Below are 17,715 nucleotides of genomic sequence, written 5' to 3' on the forward strand. Positions count from 1 at the left end.
TCAGCTACAGACAAAAAAAACCTTACTACTTTATATTATAGGATTATTATTATATTCCAAACATTATTGAAAATAATATAAAATGAATTTCCTAGATTGTGGGGTGCTATGGCTGCCCCCCTTGTTCCCCTTTCCACTGCCATCCTGCCCGCTCCCCTTCCTGGAGTGGGGAGTACTGTTGGATTTCTTGAGGATTCTCTGCTTGGACTGATTCATCTCATCCTTCTTCTTCTTTATATACGAGGGATCTTCATCTTGAATACTAAAAACAAAAGAAAAATTCCTTTATTCCAATTATTATGCATCATCGATCAAACACATTTTGTCCTGTTATTTTATGCAATAAGGTGCTTTATCTCAAAGTGTCTGTCAATCACTGTTTTGGTTAAATTTGCTGTTGTGCTTTAACCTTGCGGAGCTACCCTATATCCAATAAAACCTAACGTGTTCAAAATTATTTAGAACATAAAAACCCTCTCCCATTTTTTTATTTTCAATTTCAATATAAGAATGTAGAAAGGTTCTGAACTCGATTAGGCGCTTTGAGGGAAACTATCTAATAAAATGTTTGTTTTATAATAATTTTGGGCATTATTAATGGAAGTCGTCTTACTTGTTAAGTTTGACACATTTTATAACAATATAAAAATTTTACCTGTCGGCCGAAGAACCAGCGACCGTTCTTTCTGACACACTGCCCAGCCGTGTGATACGCGCGTCCCGGTTCCTCACAATAGACGCGGAGCTGGCGCTTTTCTCCAGGGTTGGATGACCGCCAGAACGGCTGGAGGATGTACGCTCTGCCGGCTGCGCCTCCTTCTCTCTGAAAATTATTTTTTTGAACAATAAATATCAAAATCAAAATCATTTATTTAAATGAAGATCATACAACTTCCTCTTGATCTTGGACACTCCGCCATCGAGTTAATATTACTACACATTTTTGTACAAATGAAAAAAGTAAAGGCAAAGATCAAACGTTAAAAAAGCGCTATTACCCAATTATTTTGAAAAGACAATAGCCGATAAATTAATATACAACCCTAATGATGATTAAAAAAAATTTTTCTTTTAAAAGTGATAGTTGCATGAAGTGCATTTCAGAAAAAAAATATTTTAAGCAAAAGTTAAAAATATACTATCAAACATTTTTAATTTTGTATTATAATTAATAACAAGCAATAAAACATCACTAAATTAGTGTTCATGCTGTTTTTGTGAAATAAAAATAAGCTAGCTGTATAAATTCCATATGCCATAAAAATACGATTTTTAATATTTTAAAAACTACGTGGTAGAAAGTTGAATTTCTTTCAAATATATGCCGTACCTATAGATTTAGTTTAAAGCATTGACCAGGAAAAAAATATGCGGTTCACTGAGTTAAGTTCAAATGCATTTCGTGCAACTAACCCTTTGAAGGTTACTACTTTGGGACCAACTAATAAATTTACCTAATACATAAAAGTACCCAAATTTTTTAGCCAGAAAAAGCTAACGTGTTCATAAAACTTTGGGTACCATTGTAACTTCCCGTACAAAGTCCCCTCCCTCCCACCCTGGCTAATGAACCGGTTTAAGGATGATAAAAATGCAGTTACCTGGATATTTCCATACTAGCTAGTGATGGCATGGACACAGCAGATGAAGGGAGGTTGTATCGGTTCTTCATTTTTGATAAGCCCTGACGTTGGCCTTTAGTTTTCAAGGATGCCTAAGAAATAATTTTAATTGAATACTTGCAAATTTTTAACCAACTAGAGCACAACCCCCCCCCCCCTCTTCCTATTAAAATTGCACATGAAAAGGGAAGTATTAATTCTTGTGCTTTACTTTAAGTCAAGTTAGATTATAATGGAAACCGGGTAACCAAGAAAGATTATGATACTATAAGTTTAGTCATAAAGAAAAACTTCCCTCTTTCTGCTTATTTTCAAATTATATCAAACTAAAGGGTGGAGCTACTCTCTAGACACTTAAAAAAGTAAATGATTACTCAAAACAAACATCCATGATGTGCTTGACAAATCATTTACTAAATATGCCAGAAAGTGAAGTTACCTGAGAACCAGAGCTGGCCTGACTGAACCTGGACCTTGCCCGCCGAACAGTACGCCAGCCATCTTCATCCAGACACTAGAACAATTAATCTAATATCTTTTTTAAGAGCAAGGATTTCCACATCTACCCTAAGTAAAGCACAAAGATTGCAATATTTAGACATTGAGGTATTACAGAAAGACTGATGGATAAAAATTTATAGAATATTTATTGATCAAAGACCAATTAATCCTTCTATCTTTAAAACCAGCCATAAAAGTCACGTATCCCTAGCTATACTGACAGATGAACATGATGAGTTATAGAGTAGCTTCACTGATCAAAACTAAAATATATAAAAATAACTGAATATCAACACTGACCTTTGAAGAAATATCTTCAGCAGAGTTGTGAGTTCTGACCTCACTAGCGCCTTTGACTGTATCCGCCCAGCTACGATTACTTGAACCTTATATAAAAGAATTTATACATTATATAGATTATAGATTTAGTAAACTAATAACAGATTTCAGCCTAAATAGCAGTTAATAATCTATCTGAAAACTAACTTCATAAGTTCTTAAATAGTAAAACCTGCCCGTTAAATAAAGGAAACTACAAAAAAAAGATTAAGTAGCTATATCATAGAAAGAAGCAAATATTTGTGAAAGCAGCAAAAATATGCCCTATAATTAGGGGAATCTACACTAAAAAATTCAAACTTCCATCTTTCATAACTTCTGAGAAAACTATTGTTTACTTACTAAAAATGTATTTTTTCTACTTCAAAGTTTCAAGCATAAAAAATAAATAAATATTATAAATGTTGCACCTGAATTGATTGAAGTGGTAGAACCATAAGGAATGTTTGAAGAGTCTGCGGATTTATTGCCAGACGCAGAGCTGGATGTTGGTGGATACAGTTTATCCTTGTGCCTAAAATGGATAATGGATATGTGGATTTGTCGTCAATTTAGGTTGCTAATATAGGCATCCGCATCAGGTATTGATCAGTTCTTTTCTCAATAAGGAGGGAGAGGGGATAATTTAAAGGGGGAGGAAGGGGTATCGTTTTTTAGTCTGCTGCGAGTAATACTTTAATAGAGTACATGAATGTCTGGTAAAAATTAAATTAAAAGTAGGTAATAGGTATAAATCTTTTAATTGTTGGTATGTTTATCGAATTTAATGATTTTTTTGTATTTTGAGAACCGGTTTTCATGAAACGGAAATTGATTCTTACCTGCTATTAGCTGAGGAAGCATTGCGACGTTGCTGGTTTGATTGCAGAGCAAACTGAGCTTGTCGTGCTACTAGGGATATCCTGTTCGGACCAGACATCCTAAAAAAGATAAATTTAAGAAAATCTCTGATGATGAAAAACTAAATTACCCCTGTTGTAGATTTATATCAATTGTCAAAAAGTTTAGACACGTCCAATCAAGATTCAAAAACATGCAGGGATCTAAAGGAATAATAAAATAGCCGATAAATTGATGTACATTGTACAATTACATCCCCTATGATGACACAAAATTCTCTCTTTAGTCTTTTGTGGATTGAAATTTGTTGTTGAAACGTTTTTATACTCAACTCATTTGAACAACCAATCAAAATTCCTTTTAAGTCCCATTTTAATCCAACGAATAATAAAACGTTATTATAAAACTTTTGAGGGCTAGTGTAATAAACAGCCCATTGTCCCCTCCTCCCTTATAATAGGTAACCAAAGTTTTTAGGCTAACGAATGAGAGAGTGTAACTATATAAATGTATCTCACCTATTTACATCAGTCTTTCTATCTTGAAGTTTCTGTGATGTCATCAGCAATCCTGAAATATTTTATAGTAAAAATGAATATTATATAAAAGCAGTTGTAAGCTTTTACTTTGCTACGTGACAGGTTTTCAGCTATTTTGTAGAGGACTAGTTCAACTTTTATAAAAAAAAAAGGTTCCATCTCAAAAGTTTTATTAAACATAGATGTTGAGTATAAATTAAAATTTGAGAGAAGCTAATATTTTCAACTTACTAAATCATGTTTATACATAAAGATAACGTTCATAACAGACCTGCGGTGTTTTTTCTCGTTGATGGAGGTGGTCTGTTAGCTCCTGTTCCTGAAAATAAATAAATATTATCTTCCTTCACAAGATTAGTTTCATAAATGATTTGGTTAATTTAGCAACTTAAGTTTACTAAGAGAATTCGATGACCATAGACACTTTGTTATTACATTCAGGGGTGTATTTTAAGACAAAAGTTGAATTTCTTTTCCAAAACTCCTTTATAAGTATTTCCACCATTTATACAGTAAAAATATGTGAATAGATAATCCTCATCTTGAATTTCTTTCCCAATGGGGGGGGGGGGGATTAAAGAAAATATACACCCCTGATTACCTACATTTTCTTTTTTCTATTTACAACAAAAATTGAAAGTTGAGACAACTTCCCTTCCTCTCAAGTGCTACTAGCGTAATTTAGGGGTGGAGTATCTGATTATATAAAATACTAGAATATAAATAATGATTAGGTAATTCACTATCAAAAAAAAATCTAACCTGACATGGTAGTTAAAGCTCTGGTGAGGGGGGCGTTACCCGCCCGTGTTACTCCACCGCTTACCCCTCCCTTCAATTATGATATTTTTGTAATGATATTATTGAACAAGGATGATTTCATATAATAATAGCGGAGCTGTTAATAAAAAAAGAAAAAAATATAGTATCTTTTTTACTTTTAAACAATTACAAAATAGTTAATAGTATATTTTTATGGGAAAAGCAGATTGAGAGACAAGAACACTTGTAGTGTAGCTTCGGTAATATGTTTTTTTGTTTTCAAGTTTTCATTAATAAATAATCAAAATTATACTTCTGCTGCTATGTATGGCAATGGCATATACATAGTTAAATAAGTTAAAAAGGCTCTGACCAATAAAAAGGCAAAGACCTTAAATAATATACTTAGACAAATTGAAGATGCTACTGCTCAAGTAAAGTATTCTCAAATAAGACTTCATCAAAAATTAGAAATATCATAAGTTCCTTTTTCAAAGTGCTGGCAAACGTAGTTTTAGCCACCGCCGCTGTCGGCTGACTAGTCAGCACCGGTCGACCGGCCGACTTTGCGCTCAGTGACAATGGTTTGTCCTTGTTGGTCGATATTTTAGCAGATAACTTATCACGTGATGATGATTCTTTACCAGTTGTCGACTTTTCTTTGAGACAAGACTTGATTCCTGGCCTGGGTTCAGGCTTATTGTCCTTTTCCAATGGATATATTATTACTTGGATGTTACACCAGATTTTCCTGTTTTCTAATAAAGTGAAACTAGCAGCGGGTTAAAATAACAATACCCCCATCATGTCAACCCTTTTACCCTATTCCCTTCCCTCCCACTGATGAACGAACTGACCAAAAAATGAGTTCTATGTTAACAGCCTAAATTGACGACAATTTTCCCCTGTCATAATACCCACGTAAATTCTATATCCATGCCTTTTCCTTCTTTTGAGACTCAGTAAGCTTTTCTTTTTTTGGTGTTGTATTATCTACAGCCTTAACTACTGTTGTTTCATTAGGAGTTACTTCTTTAGATTCATTTGACAAATCGGTGGATTTATTCTCAGATTCTTTGGCGGATTTTTCATCACTCTTCGCCTCCTTAGGATCAGAACTGCTCTTGGAGTCAGATTCATTGATGACTTTTTCATTCTCTTTGTCATTGTCGGGTTCACTGATCTCATCAACATCTGTTGCAAATTATCCACTAGATACTTTCAGTTCCCAAAGTCTTATAATGAAGTTTTCTTATTCGTTGGCTTAACAACTTTGGGGACTTTTATTGAATATTGATTGGTTGCTTTGTTTAGTTGAGTGTTCTAACGTTAAAACCACTAATTGTAAACTACAGATGGGGTAATTTTGTTTTTCATTATTGGAGTCATTGTCTTATCTCTTTAAATCCCTGCATTAGTTTCGCATGAATCTTGAGGGATAAGACAATTGACGATAAATTAATGTGCATGCCCAATGATGTTATAGAAAGTAATCCTTGTATAGATTAAAATCACTGGTGTCATTCAATTTAAACCAACCAAACAAAATTTAGCAAAAGTACCCGACGAATAAGATAACAGTATAATTTACAGCCCTTTAATTGTTTTTGTAGATAAAATTAGAAAAAGCGAATCTGCTCTTCAATGCATGCAGTCAGAATGTCCATCCGTCAGTAACACATTGGGTGTAGTTTTATTAAAAATGGATAATTTCCTTTATTCTTTTCTTGCTCCGAATCAGATTTCTCGTGTTCGGAAACATTTGCATCAATTTCAATGTCTTCAATGTTAATATCAGGTTCTATTTGTTGCTCCACAGCTGGCTCCGAGGAAGGGCTCATTTCATGTTCCCGCTGAATAAAAAAAGAATAGTTATTGAGCACATCGGTTATAGACAGCTTTCCGCGGATATTAAAACGAAAAATTAAAAGATTAAAACCCGCGCCTCTAGCCCCTTGGGGACAACAAAACTGGTATTAATCTCATAATTTTTATTTTATTATTAGTAGAAAACTGTATGTAATACGATGCTACATATGATTTTTCAGTATGGCTGAGAACCGGTTTCAATCCACCGCGCCGGATATTAATCGGTTTGTAAACCATACTGGAAAAGTAATAACATAAATAGCGCAGCAATAAATGAGAACAATATAAGGTTGTTTTAGCGCTGATTCTCTGAAGTTAGGACTCAGATGCACACGGAGATTGGAAGTGAGAATCCTTTGGCCAATCTTAGATTGGTAAGCTTCGTGCACAGCTGATTGTATTCTATGTTACAGTACAAGCTGACCCGCAATCCTAGTAAAAGCTACTCAATTAGTACATCACCCTGGCCTAGAGTTTTGACAACAACAACATAACAATATAAGATAGTTTCCCTCAAATTGCATCTGACTACTTTATATAATAAGCTCTGTTTTTTCCTTGAACTTTTCTGCTGGTGGAAAAAAATAAACTTACATTTGATTCCTTAATAGTTTCCGACACAGTTCTAGATCTGTTTTCCTCTTTCTCATCAAAGTTTAGCTGTCGCTTAGCTGGGCTACATAATAACAGCTGCCGTGTTGGGGTCAACTTACCAGATCCTAAATAAAGAAAAGTTGATCTAAAAATATTTTTAGTAGAACTAGACATTTATTTAAAATTAAAATCATTGGTTAAAAAATTTTAACACTGCTATTTTGAACCAACCAAACGAACGAATGTTGATAACGTGTTAATAAAACTTTGGTTACCAGTATTTGTCCATTGTCTCCTCCATTTCTGCATATCATACCTGTAGGAGTATTCCTGCCAGCTGGCGATGTCTTCCTAATGTCCCAGGTGAGAGAGGTTGGTCTTGACGGGGCCGGGGTCTTCTCAAACTCTGTGTTAAGTTTCAACCAGTTTATCAGATTTTTGAAATCCTTGACGTAGTTTTCTAGCACCATTAATACTTCCTGAATGTATTAGGTAATTCACTTTAAAATACGGTTTATTTTAGAAAAAAAAATATTGGTTGATAATTTTTAGAGTACCTAGGTACTCAAAATTTTATTCATCTTACTTTCTCTAACTTTAGAAATGGCAGCTACGCATTAGATGCCTCTAGGGGCACTTTATAAAGAAAAAGCAAAGATTTTTTTCAAGGGGGGGGGGGGTTCCAGGGGCAATTTCTCTGGGGTTCAAAAGTTCTCAAGATCCTTCAGTATAGACAGACACATACCTAGACATCATGTACTTTAGCATATAGGTCATATAATATAGAACTCAACAAAACAAGGACGAACAAAATGCCTACCTTGGCAGCTACAGCACTTTCATCTCCCTCACATGTTCTATACAAATCATCTACAGCCCTTCGAAGATTTTCAAACAACACAGCCCAATACCTAAAAATAAAAATACTTTATTTGGATATTAGAGGCCTTTATGGGCACTTGTCTGAGGGGATGGAAGAGTAAGTCGAACCTCCAATTTAAATTTTAATTTTAAAAGAAAAAGTAACAAATCTTAATTTTTACCATTAGGGGTTACCACTAACTATTTCTCTTTAAAGGTACTCTTAGCAAAAATGGTTTTGAACCTTCCTTGGAACTTTAAAGAAGCTTCACTGTAATAGAGATTTATATCGGTCCAATGGAAATCAAGATCTGGTGCTACAGACAGAAAGAAAACTTACTACTTTTACATAGGGATTCATGTTTATACATTACTACAAAATGTTATCTTCTAGTAATAGTTATTTATCGCATCGTATTATAGACAGCTTTCCGGGTTATTAAAATGACATTAGCTGAGAACCGGTTCTGATCCACCGGATATTAATCGGTTCCGAAGATATACTGAAAAAAACTTACCTTGCTGCCATTTCTTGTTTCTTATCTCCCCTTCCCACCGAAGCGCTCCTAATCCTCCCGCTGGGAGTCCTGCTGCGAGGCTGCAGGGTGGAGCTGGGGATACGACCTCGGTCCTCTGTACTACTTCCTCGTGACTGTTTAGTCACTGAACCAATAAACATTGGATAAAACAAAGCAACTAATAATGTGGTAATACTCTTTAGGGATAAGATAGTGGCCGATAAATTAATGTACATAACCGATGATGATAAACAAATTACCCCTTCAACATATTACCTATAATAAGTGGTCGAAACTTTCGGACACTAACTAAATGAACCAACTATTCAAAACTCAATTAAAGTCCCCAAGGTTGTTAAGTCAACAAATGATAAAACTTTATTATACGACTTTGAGGAATAATGTAAAAAAGAGCCTAGTGTCCCCTATCTCCCTGAACTAAATGGAAAAAGAAAGGGGTGTAGATTTACCTGATGGAGAGTAGACCCCGGAGGGATTCAGAGCTTTTGTGTCCACAGATATTTGCAAGGGAATATTTAGATGCAACATCTTCTCTTCAGTTACAACACCACACGCCTAGATAATAAAATATATCCCATGTTATAAAGTAGTATGGATTATTGTCTTTATCTTGAAATATAGCTTCTAACGTATAATAAAGAAAAAATTTCCTTTTCCGTAAAACGAAGATATTGTAATTTTAGTCTTGATAACAGACTCTATATAAGACAAAAGGTTTGGGAAATAAATTACTCATTACTTTTTAAAAATTAACTTTAATTTATATATTTTACTCGGGGATCTAAAGGGATAAATTGATGTACATTCCCAATAATAATACACAAAATTTCCCTTTCTCTAGATTACAATTAGTAGTAAAAATGTTTGGAAACTTAATAAACCAACCAATAAAAACTAAACAAAGTTATCAAAGTGATTAAACCAACTAATAAAAAAAAACGACAGCATAAAAGTATGGGGACTAGTATAATAAATAGCCCATTGTCCCCTCCCTCCCTGTATTTAACTTACCTCATCCAAAGTGCGTATCTTGGTAGCCTCAAGATCCATGTTGATGATACCTGGCAGCCTCACCTGCTCCCCCACTGATTCACTTTTGGCCATCCTAATTTCTTTTTAGCTTTTACATCTGAAAAAATGTATATTTTTCTAACTGAGTGATGATTAAAGTAAAAGAATACAGGGGGCACCTGCTATATGAAACTTAAAATCATGATCATAGATTGAGAAATGCATTTTTTCACCTATGGATTGTCTATGGAGCGTGCACATTAATTTAACAAAATGATAAGAGAGTGCAAAAAATGCCGCTTGGGAATTATCACCCTTACCTTGAGCAAATATATACCCTCGAAATTCACCCTCACTTTAAAGAAAACACCCTAGAGCTGGTATACTACACATTTACACCTACGAACGCACACTATATGTTTGATTTTCTAATATAATCTATTTTCATCAGAATGGTGTATAATTGATTTTAAAGCTCATTGATCCAAACTGGGATCTTCTATTATTGTTAAATCAGGAAAAAAATTTTAACAAAACTGCGAGAAATCTGGCTAACAATTATAACACATGCCTTACTCTATAAATTTTATATAAATCTTAAAAAGATCGATTCTCTATAAAATATGAAAATCATGCAATGAGATATTTTCTCGCGAAACGTTCCAGAGATTATTCTATTATATAATTAAGGGGATTTTTACAAGGAAAATAGCATAAAACCATCGAAATCCATAAACACCATCTTCCCTGAATAGCAAAATCCTTTAAGACTAGACCAATTTATATATTTTGTTCATAAAGAAAAACATGAATTAGTTTCAGAAAAAAATCTCTTATTTTTCATATCTAAGATTATATAATTTATCAAATACTCAAAATTAATTTTGACTTACTTATTAAGCATTAAACAAAACCTTTACAGCATCTATTTTTATTCATAATAATTAATTTTATTAAATCAATTGGAATTATTGATTCTTTTCTTGCAACTATTTTTCCTGTTTACAAAATAAACCGCGGCAAATGTGCTTCATAAATGTCGTCCTTCTCTTAATTTTAATATTATGAATAATAGCGCAGCTACTTTAAAATTAGGTTTTATGGTTTATTTTCGACTTTTTCCTTATATTTCTTTTATGTAACGACTTTAAATCTTTCAAAAAACATATTCTATTTTTATCATATGTAATATTTGGTCTGTTTTTCTCTTGATGTTTTATTTTTTATTTTTCTATGATTTTTTATATTCTATATATGCATTTAGACCAGTAATCTATAATTCTTAGCCAAAAAAGCAGAGTTGCTTTGAAATGTTTATAGAAAATTAGAACATATTTCCATATTTTACTCATATAGATCTTTCTGGAACTTTTAGAACCTTTTTTGGGAATAAAAAATGCAATAAAAAGTTATGAGTCACTTCTTTTAATAAGAAAACATGTTCTTTTAAGAAAAATTCAGGTTTAGTACATGTTTATTTTTGAAAAATCTATTAATTCATTGAATAAATGGTTTAAGGGATAAAAATAATTTTAGAAAATTAAATTATGAAAAAATTACATCCCTGAAAAACAGCTGAGATTGGGCGGTATATACTACGCATGCGTCAATTATCATAGAATAATTAATTTGTTAGATAGTAAAAATTTAATTTCATAAAGAAAACCATTTTTACACCATTTTGAGTTTCTTCCAAAATTGGAAGTTTCTTCAAATTTTAAATTGAATTAAATAATTAAGTTAAAATTTTCTTTAATTCGTCTTTGCCAAAGCTCCCTTTCCAATACACGCTTCAGACAGTTTTTAATATTATTTATCAAATATATTTTTCTCCAAAAAATGCGCAAATGTATTTTCGTTGAAAAAAAATCCACGAAAATAAAAATTCGAAGATTTTTTTCTGTATAATATAAAAATGTGTGGAAAGTTGTTTAAAAACTAATTTGCGGTGCCGTGGGCTTACCTTCACCCCTCCCCCCCGCTATGCTTCCCTATCCTTGGCAGGGGGGTGGATATAGCCTAGCACCCCCCCTTCTTTCCATGTTGCTACCTCCCTCCCCATTTAGTAGATTTGTGAATAAGTGGAAGTGTACTTTTTTTTAAAGATAAATTTTGTTCAGCTTTTTGAAATCCTTTAAGCCGAATAAATTCGGAATAAAACCGTTTTTTGGTGTAATTTGACAAGAATGTGTGATTTTAGTGGACAAATGTGACAGTTTTTTGGTTATCCAGCCCGTTTTTGGCCTGTTTTATGACATGTAGATTGTTTTAAGATAAAGAGGTGGGGACATTTTTCTTTTTTTGAAAAAACCGGTATGATTACATTTATGAGCTCTAAAATTTGTCTTGAACTTTTTTGTTTCTAAGTAATGATGTTTTTGATTTTTCATAATGTACATCTATGTACAAATTATTAAAAAAATATTTTAAATAAACCTAAACTAATTTCAAATTATAGGTTTAATCTTAAAATTTTCAGTGGTTTAATATATATATTTTAATTTTTAGTGGTTTGGCTACATGAATTGAATATTTAAGAAAGCAGCGGATTAATAACAAATTTACTAAAATGGAATCTTCTCAAAGGTAATTAAATTTTGTTAACGTACTTATAGCTAGTTAGATTTTCTCAATTACTAAAATTGACATTAAAAAGAAACATTACTAGAAAAGTGATAAGATAATTGGCGATGAACTGATGTACATCCTAAATGAATGATACACAAAAGTACCCCTTCTATAGATTATATTTAGTGATTGAAATGATTGGATACTCAACTTAATGAACAATCCAATTAAACTTCAAAACAAGTCTTAGTTAAGACAAACAATAGATAAATGATACTACAAAACTTTGTGGACGATTGTAATAAACAGCCCAATGTTCAGCCTCTGATACCTGATATAATACCTATTTAGATAACACTTAAATGCTTTTCACATGTTTTTTTTTGCTGTGAAAATTGAATAGGTACATTTTAATGTGTATCTAAAGAATATGATTGTTAAGTCTTGATATTTTTGATCAGTAAGTAGTTTTTGTTTTAAATGCATTATGTAGAACCACCCCTTTTGCGTCCTAGTTCTAATTACTTTGTTTAATCTTCATTTTGTCATATTGTTACTTAAATAATACCTATTTTTATTTATTTTAGATTTGATTTAACCCGGGAAGCTCAAGATGATGGTGGCTATGATTCTACTAATGAGGAAGATGATTATTCCAAAGCCAGGTACGTTAATTATTGGATATATCCACTGAAGATGAAATTTTTTTCTTTGTTTCTCTTCCTCTCATTTGCTTCTGCTTTTTTGCTTACGTTCAATGTAAAAGTAATTTTACTAGGTTCATTTGATAAAACCTTGATATTGTTTTAGAAGGCAGAGGTAATAAAGTTTTTCTTTAGAGTAAATATCCTTAGTTTTTTTCATGATCATAAAGTAATGAGATACTATTCTAAGTTTATATTTGAAAATAACATTCCTATAATGACCTTATTCTTAACAAACCTTGATTTGAGTATGGTAGGTGTCTTACTTTCATCCAATTCTAATTAATAAAATCTATTAGCAAGGAATTATTGGTTGTAAATGGATCTTCTTTCTTGATATACTTCAAACTCAAAGGGAGAAATAAGGGATCTTAAAGGAGAAGACAATTGGCGATAAATTTATGTACAGTACACCACCCCCAATTATGAGAAACAAAATTGCACCTTTTATGGAAGAATATTAAGATATGGAAGAGTATTTTAATTCTTCGAATGAGAGAACGTGAATATAACTTATTTAAATACAATGAACTCAAATCAAACGGAAATATAAAGTTTTGATAACTTATCAAATATTAATGACTTCCAAGTATTGGCATATAAACAATCTATTTTCATTTAATATTTATTTCTGATCGCTTTTCTTCGTTTTATGGTGTAAAAGGATCGTGTTTGACCTACAGCATTCATTTGGTAAGGATTAAGACAGAGCTTTTAACAAGCACAACATCTCATACTCATATAAGTCCAGGGGGTATTGTTTGGTTTTTGTTTCTTACTTTAGTTAAGGTTAGGTTATCTTGGGTACTGGTTAACCCCGCATAGGGGGAAAAAACTAACCTCCCTTGTTTTGAATTTTTGTTTTAAACAGGCGGGCTGGCATAAATGCTCATCAGGCAATTTGAGGGAAGAATTTTCATAAGGTCGTGAATATTATAGCAAAAACTTTATTTTTGCCTCCCCCATTCATGAGAACATAAAGTCAACAAAACAACTTGAAATCTTTCAGCGTTTTTGTTAGATATGACTACTATAAGAAATTTTAAAATCCATCACCCTTTCTTTACTATTAAGTAGCTAAGCTACTCAACAATTAGAAATGGCAGTTTGTCTGCTAGAATTGCAAATTTCCCTCTCGCTAGTTAAGATAATGTTTTTTTGTGTGTGTGTGTTACGGTTACCCATAAACTATGCACCTAATATAACTTATTTGGTCATTGGGTTATGCTAACCTCCCTTTTCTCTCTTTCTATTTTTATTATGAACTCTCTATAACTGACTAGTCGAACCTTGGTAATTATTTAGCTTTGTCAATGCTATGGATGTTGTCATCCTTGTTATTCCCTTGCTCTTTAAAATATAGTTAAAGTAAGTTTGAGTTTATCAAATCGATATATAATCCTAGATGTTCTATCAGACACACGTTTAGTCTAGAATAGAAACTAATATTTTTATCAAGTCATCAACTACCTTAGACTTAGTTTTGAATAGTTAGTTCATTAAGTTGAGTGTCCAAACGTTTTAACCTTCAATAAAATCTACAGAGGGGTAATTTTGTTTATCTAAATTGGTTATATACATCAATTTATCGGCCTTTGTCTTATCCCCATTTGGTCCAAATAAAGAAGTGAGGATCTAGACCTTTTATTTTTATTGTTTATTATTTTAGTAAGAAAGCCCGATATGATTTAGCTACAAAACAGAGGAAAGATCTACGTAGACATGCTAAGGTAGGTCACATTAATATAAGTAACAGGATGTCTGTCTGTCTGTCTGTCTGTCTGTCTGTCTGTCTGTCTGTCTGTCTGTCTGTCTGTCTGTCTGTCTGTCTGTCTGTCTGTCTGTCTGTCTGTAACTGTCTCTGTCTGTCTGTCTGTCTGTCTGTCTGTCTGTAGCATAGGAAAGATCTACGTAGACATGCTAAGGTAGGTCATATTAAATATAAGTAACAGGATGTCTGTCTGTATGTTTGTACCGATATGGTTCTTCTTCATAGCGAAGCTTCTTATAGGTCCAGGGAAGGTTTTTAAGCAAATATTTTCGGGAGGGTCCTTCGACCCTCTCATGAGAAATCGTCACTGAAAAATAATATTTTTTTTTTAAACTTAAATTGAGAGGGGATTAAATAACATTGACTTAGATACCAAGCTTGAATAATTTTGGCAAACGTTGTAAAGATGTCTAACCCCCTCAAAAGTTTTTCAACGTTGAACTTTAAAAATAAAGTTTCCCCTATCAAGTTATCATTTGAAACATTATTTAGGTAGTTTTTAGAAGATAAGATAAGTTCATAATACATTAAGGAAAAACTAGTAGCTTCGCCGCTAGCATCTAGATGCTCTGTATTCTGAGGGGGGGGGGGAGGATTCGGCAGAAAATAGCTTTAATCCATCATGGACCGTTTGTTATTATGTATTTACTAGCGGCTACGCCCCTAGACGTCTCATCTTTTTCTAGGGATGATTTCTCTTGGGAGGGTGGTGGTTGTACCCTCCCCAAAAATAGCTAAGATACATCATTGGATTTAGAATATATTATGACCCGATAAAAATTGTCGTCAATTAATGGTGCTAACATGGGCATCATTTATTGGTCAGTTTGTTGATCCAGTAGAGGGTTGATGGGGGGATCGTTATTTTAGCAATCTGCAAGTTTTACGTGCGTACATGATAATCTGGTTTAAGATCCAATTAATAGTAAGTCCATTGATACAAATAAAACTAAGAGATTTTACATCACAGTATATTTTAAGTATCTTTAAGTTACTTAAATGATTATTATTGTAAACTTATAATTATTTGTAAAGTCATGCCATCTCTATTTCAAAGTTTGCAATTGATATTTGCCTCGCAGGAGGGATATGTCAATGACGATAAAAATTAATCTACAATCCTTTCTTTCCTCCATTTTTTTTTACAAATTACCTAAGTCAACGTATAGCATAGTTTAATTAAGGGGGAGGATATTTTATCATTCATTGCTCTTTCTCTGCATCTTTGAAGTTTTGCCGCGTGTTTGCGCAATGGATTTATTTTTACTTGGATATTACAACAGAATATCATGTACTTTAAAAAAGGGGAATTTGTTGCTGGCTAAAATAACGATCCTCCATCCACCCCACTTAACCCCCATAACCTCCGCTCCTACTGGATGAACCAGCTGACCAATAACTGATGTTAGCATGCTAAATTGACGACAATTTTTCCCTTGTCATAATATCCACACATATTCTACATCCATTGTTGGCGCGCAAAAATTTATTTCCCAGGCTTCTTGTCATCATTGTTAAAAACACAATTTGGCTTAATCACATTGACAGGGATTTGGCACTTGGAAGAGATTCTGTTTTACCTACAACTTTTCCGTCAGACAATGTAATTTTGATTTGTTTTTTTTTGTTTTTTTCTAATGTGCCATATCTAAGGATTCTCTAGGATTAGACAATGAATGATAGATTGATACACAGTGATGATAAACAAAATTATCCCTTCTGTAGATTATAATTATTGATTGGAACCAACCAATCAATATTTAATGAAAGTACCCAAGGTTGTTAAGCCTACGTAGGAGACAATATATAAATATATATTATTTTTACATTTAATGTAGTTAGGTCATTGTTTAAAATACATTAATCATTAAATTAATTCTAATCATAACACTCTTTAGTTAGCACTGAAAGGGAAAATTATTTGATATCCTATAATATAATACTACCGGTTGCGCTCCCAGCATCATCAGCTCTTTACTTGAAAAGGTTTGGAGTGAAGAAAAACTAGCCTAAATCCATTCTAAAGCTAAATCTAAAAATAAAATATCATAAAACCATCCTGAGACCTTCAAGAAGCTTTTCTAAAAATGTAGGACTAAATTGGTTGAGTAGTTACTGAAATCTTAAGCTACAGACAAAGAATACCTTACTACTTTATATAATAAGGTTTTTTAGCTGAAGATTTCAGTTACCACTGCACTGAACTGATTAAGTTCTCAATTTAAGGAAGCTTCACATAGGTTCTTGGATGGTTTATGGATTGTTCCTTAAACCCTAAGGCAAAAAGTAAAGCCTTATCGATTCATTATTTTTATTCTCATCTAAAGCCTTATATAGTCATTACAAATTCTTATTGTTTTGATTTTCAGATTAATAATCTATATCCTAGGAACTTAAACAAAATAAAACACGCACACATACTCACACACACGCTCATATACGTAATACAGGCTCAAAGTTGAAGTTCAGACGAAAGTCTGCATTCCTTCTACTAACTTGCACCACACACAGGTGTGTGTGTGAGTGTAATTGTGTGTGTGTGTGTGTGTGTGTGTCTGTGTGTGTGTGAGTATGTGTGTGTGTGTGTGTGAGTGTGTGTGTGAGTGTGTGAGTATGTGTGTGTGTGTGTAGGCGCAAGATCCTACACTAACTAGGTCATAACAAGAATTGTTTATTTATGAGCGAGAGCTGAAATATATTAATATCAAATGCCTATTTCCTACCAGGGAGGGAGGAGGTAATGGGATGTCCACAAAGATTTCTAATAACGTTTTCTTAAACCATGGACATTTATTTAATTTTAATTGATTGATTTATTAAGTCTAGTGTCCAATTGCTGCAACCACTGCACTAATATAAATCTACAGAAGGGGTAATTTTATGTATCATCATTGGGGATAAACATCAATTTATCGGCTATTGTCTTATCCCTTTATACCTACCTGTCTTTATGATGATACAAAAATGATTTTTCTATATTTAAGTTTGTTTACTTGAATCGGGGATCTTGAGGGATAAGACAATGTATGATGAATTGAACATCCTATTCCTCATTAATGATAAATAAAATTATTCCTTCTCTAGGTTATGGTTTAAAATTTGGACCCTTAAAAAAGTAAGCAACCAACCCGTCGAAAAGCTGTGTTATGATTATCAGTAGGTTTTAGGCCATTTTACCAGTGTGTAACTGTAGGG

General features: G+C 32.9%; 2 protein-coding genes across 3 annotated transcripts in view; one reads left to right on the forward strand and one right to left on the reverse strand.

The window, feature by feature from the left end:
* Positions 1-63: 63 nt before the first annotated feature.
* Positions 64-9,603, reverse strand: LOC145323151 (uncharacterized). Its single transcript, XM_080165543.1, has 19 exons — positions 9,478-9,603; positions 8,916-9,021; positions 8,446-8,590; positions 7,887-7,977; positions 7,383-7,545; positions 7,067-7,191; positions 6,318-6,456; positions 5,544-5,797; positions 5,089-5,308; positions 4,604-4,672; positions 4,113-4,160; positions 3,821-3,872; positions 3,284-3,382; positions 2,873-2,976; positions 2,424-2,509; positions 2,062-2,136; positions 1,602-1,714; positions 656-823; positions 64-262 (listed from the first exon to the last, which is right to left on the reverse strand). Exons 1-19 carry the CDS (start codon positions 9,568-9,570, stop codon positions 64-66), a joined length of 2,349 nt encoding a protein of 782 aa, XP_080021669.1. The 5' UTR covers positions 9,571-9,603.
* Positions 9,604-11,546: 1,943 nt separating this feature from the next.
* Positions 11,547-17,715, forward strand: part of LOC145322904 (protein FRA10AC1) — a 31,317-nt gene continuing 25,148 nt past the window's right edge. For both annotated transcript variants that reach the window (XM_080165255.1, XM_080165254.1), the window contains exons 1-4: positions 11,547-11,758; positions 11,986-12,063; positions 12,633-12,710; positions 14,419-14,479. In XM_080165255.1, the coding sequence (XP_080021381.1) occupies positions 12,047-12,063; positions 12,633-12,710; positions 14,419-14,479 (156 nt within the window). In that variant the 5' untranslated portion in view covers positions 11,547-11,758; positions 11,986-12,046. The remainder of the gene's footprint in view (positions 11,759-11,985; positions 12,064-12,632; positions 12,711-14,418; positions 14,480-17,715) is intronic.

Source organism: Acartia tonsa, chromosome 6 (genome assembly GCF_053477335.1).
Source record: "Acartia tonsa isolate MP-2025a chromosome 6, ASM5347733v1, whole genome shotgun sequence".
Taxonomy (NCBI): Eukaryota; Metazoa; Arthropoda; class Copepoda; order Calanoida; family Acartiidae; genus Acartia; species Acartia tonsa.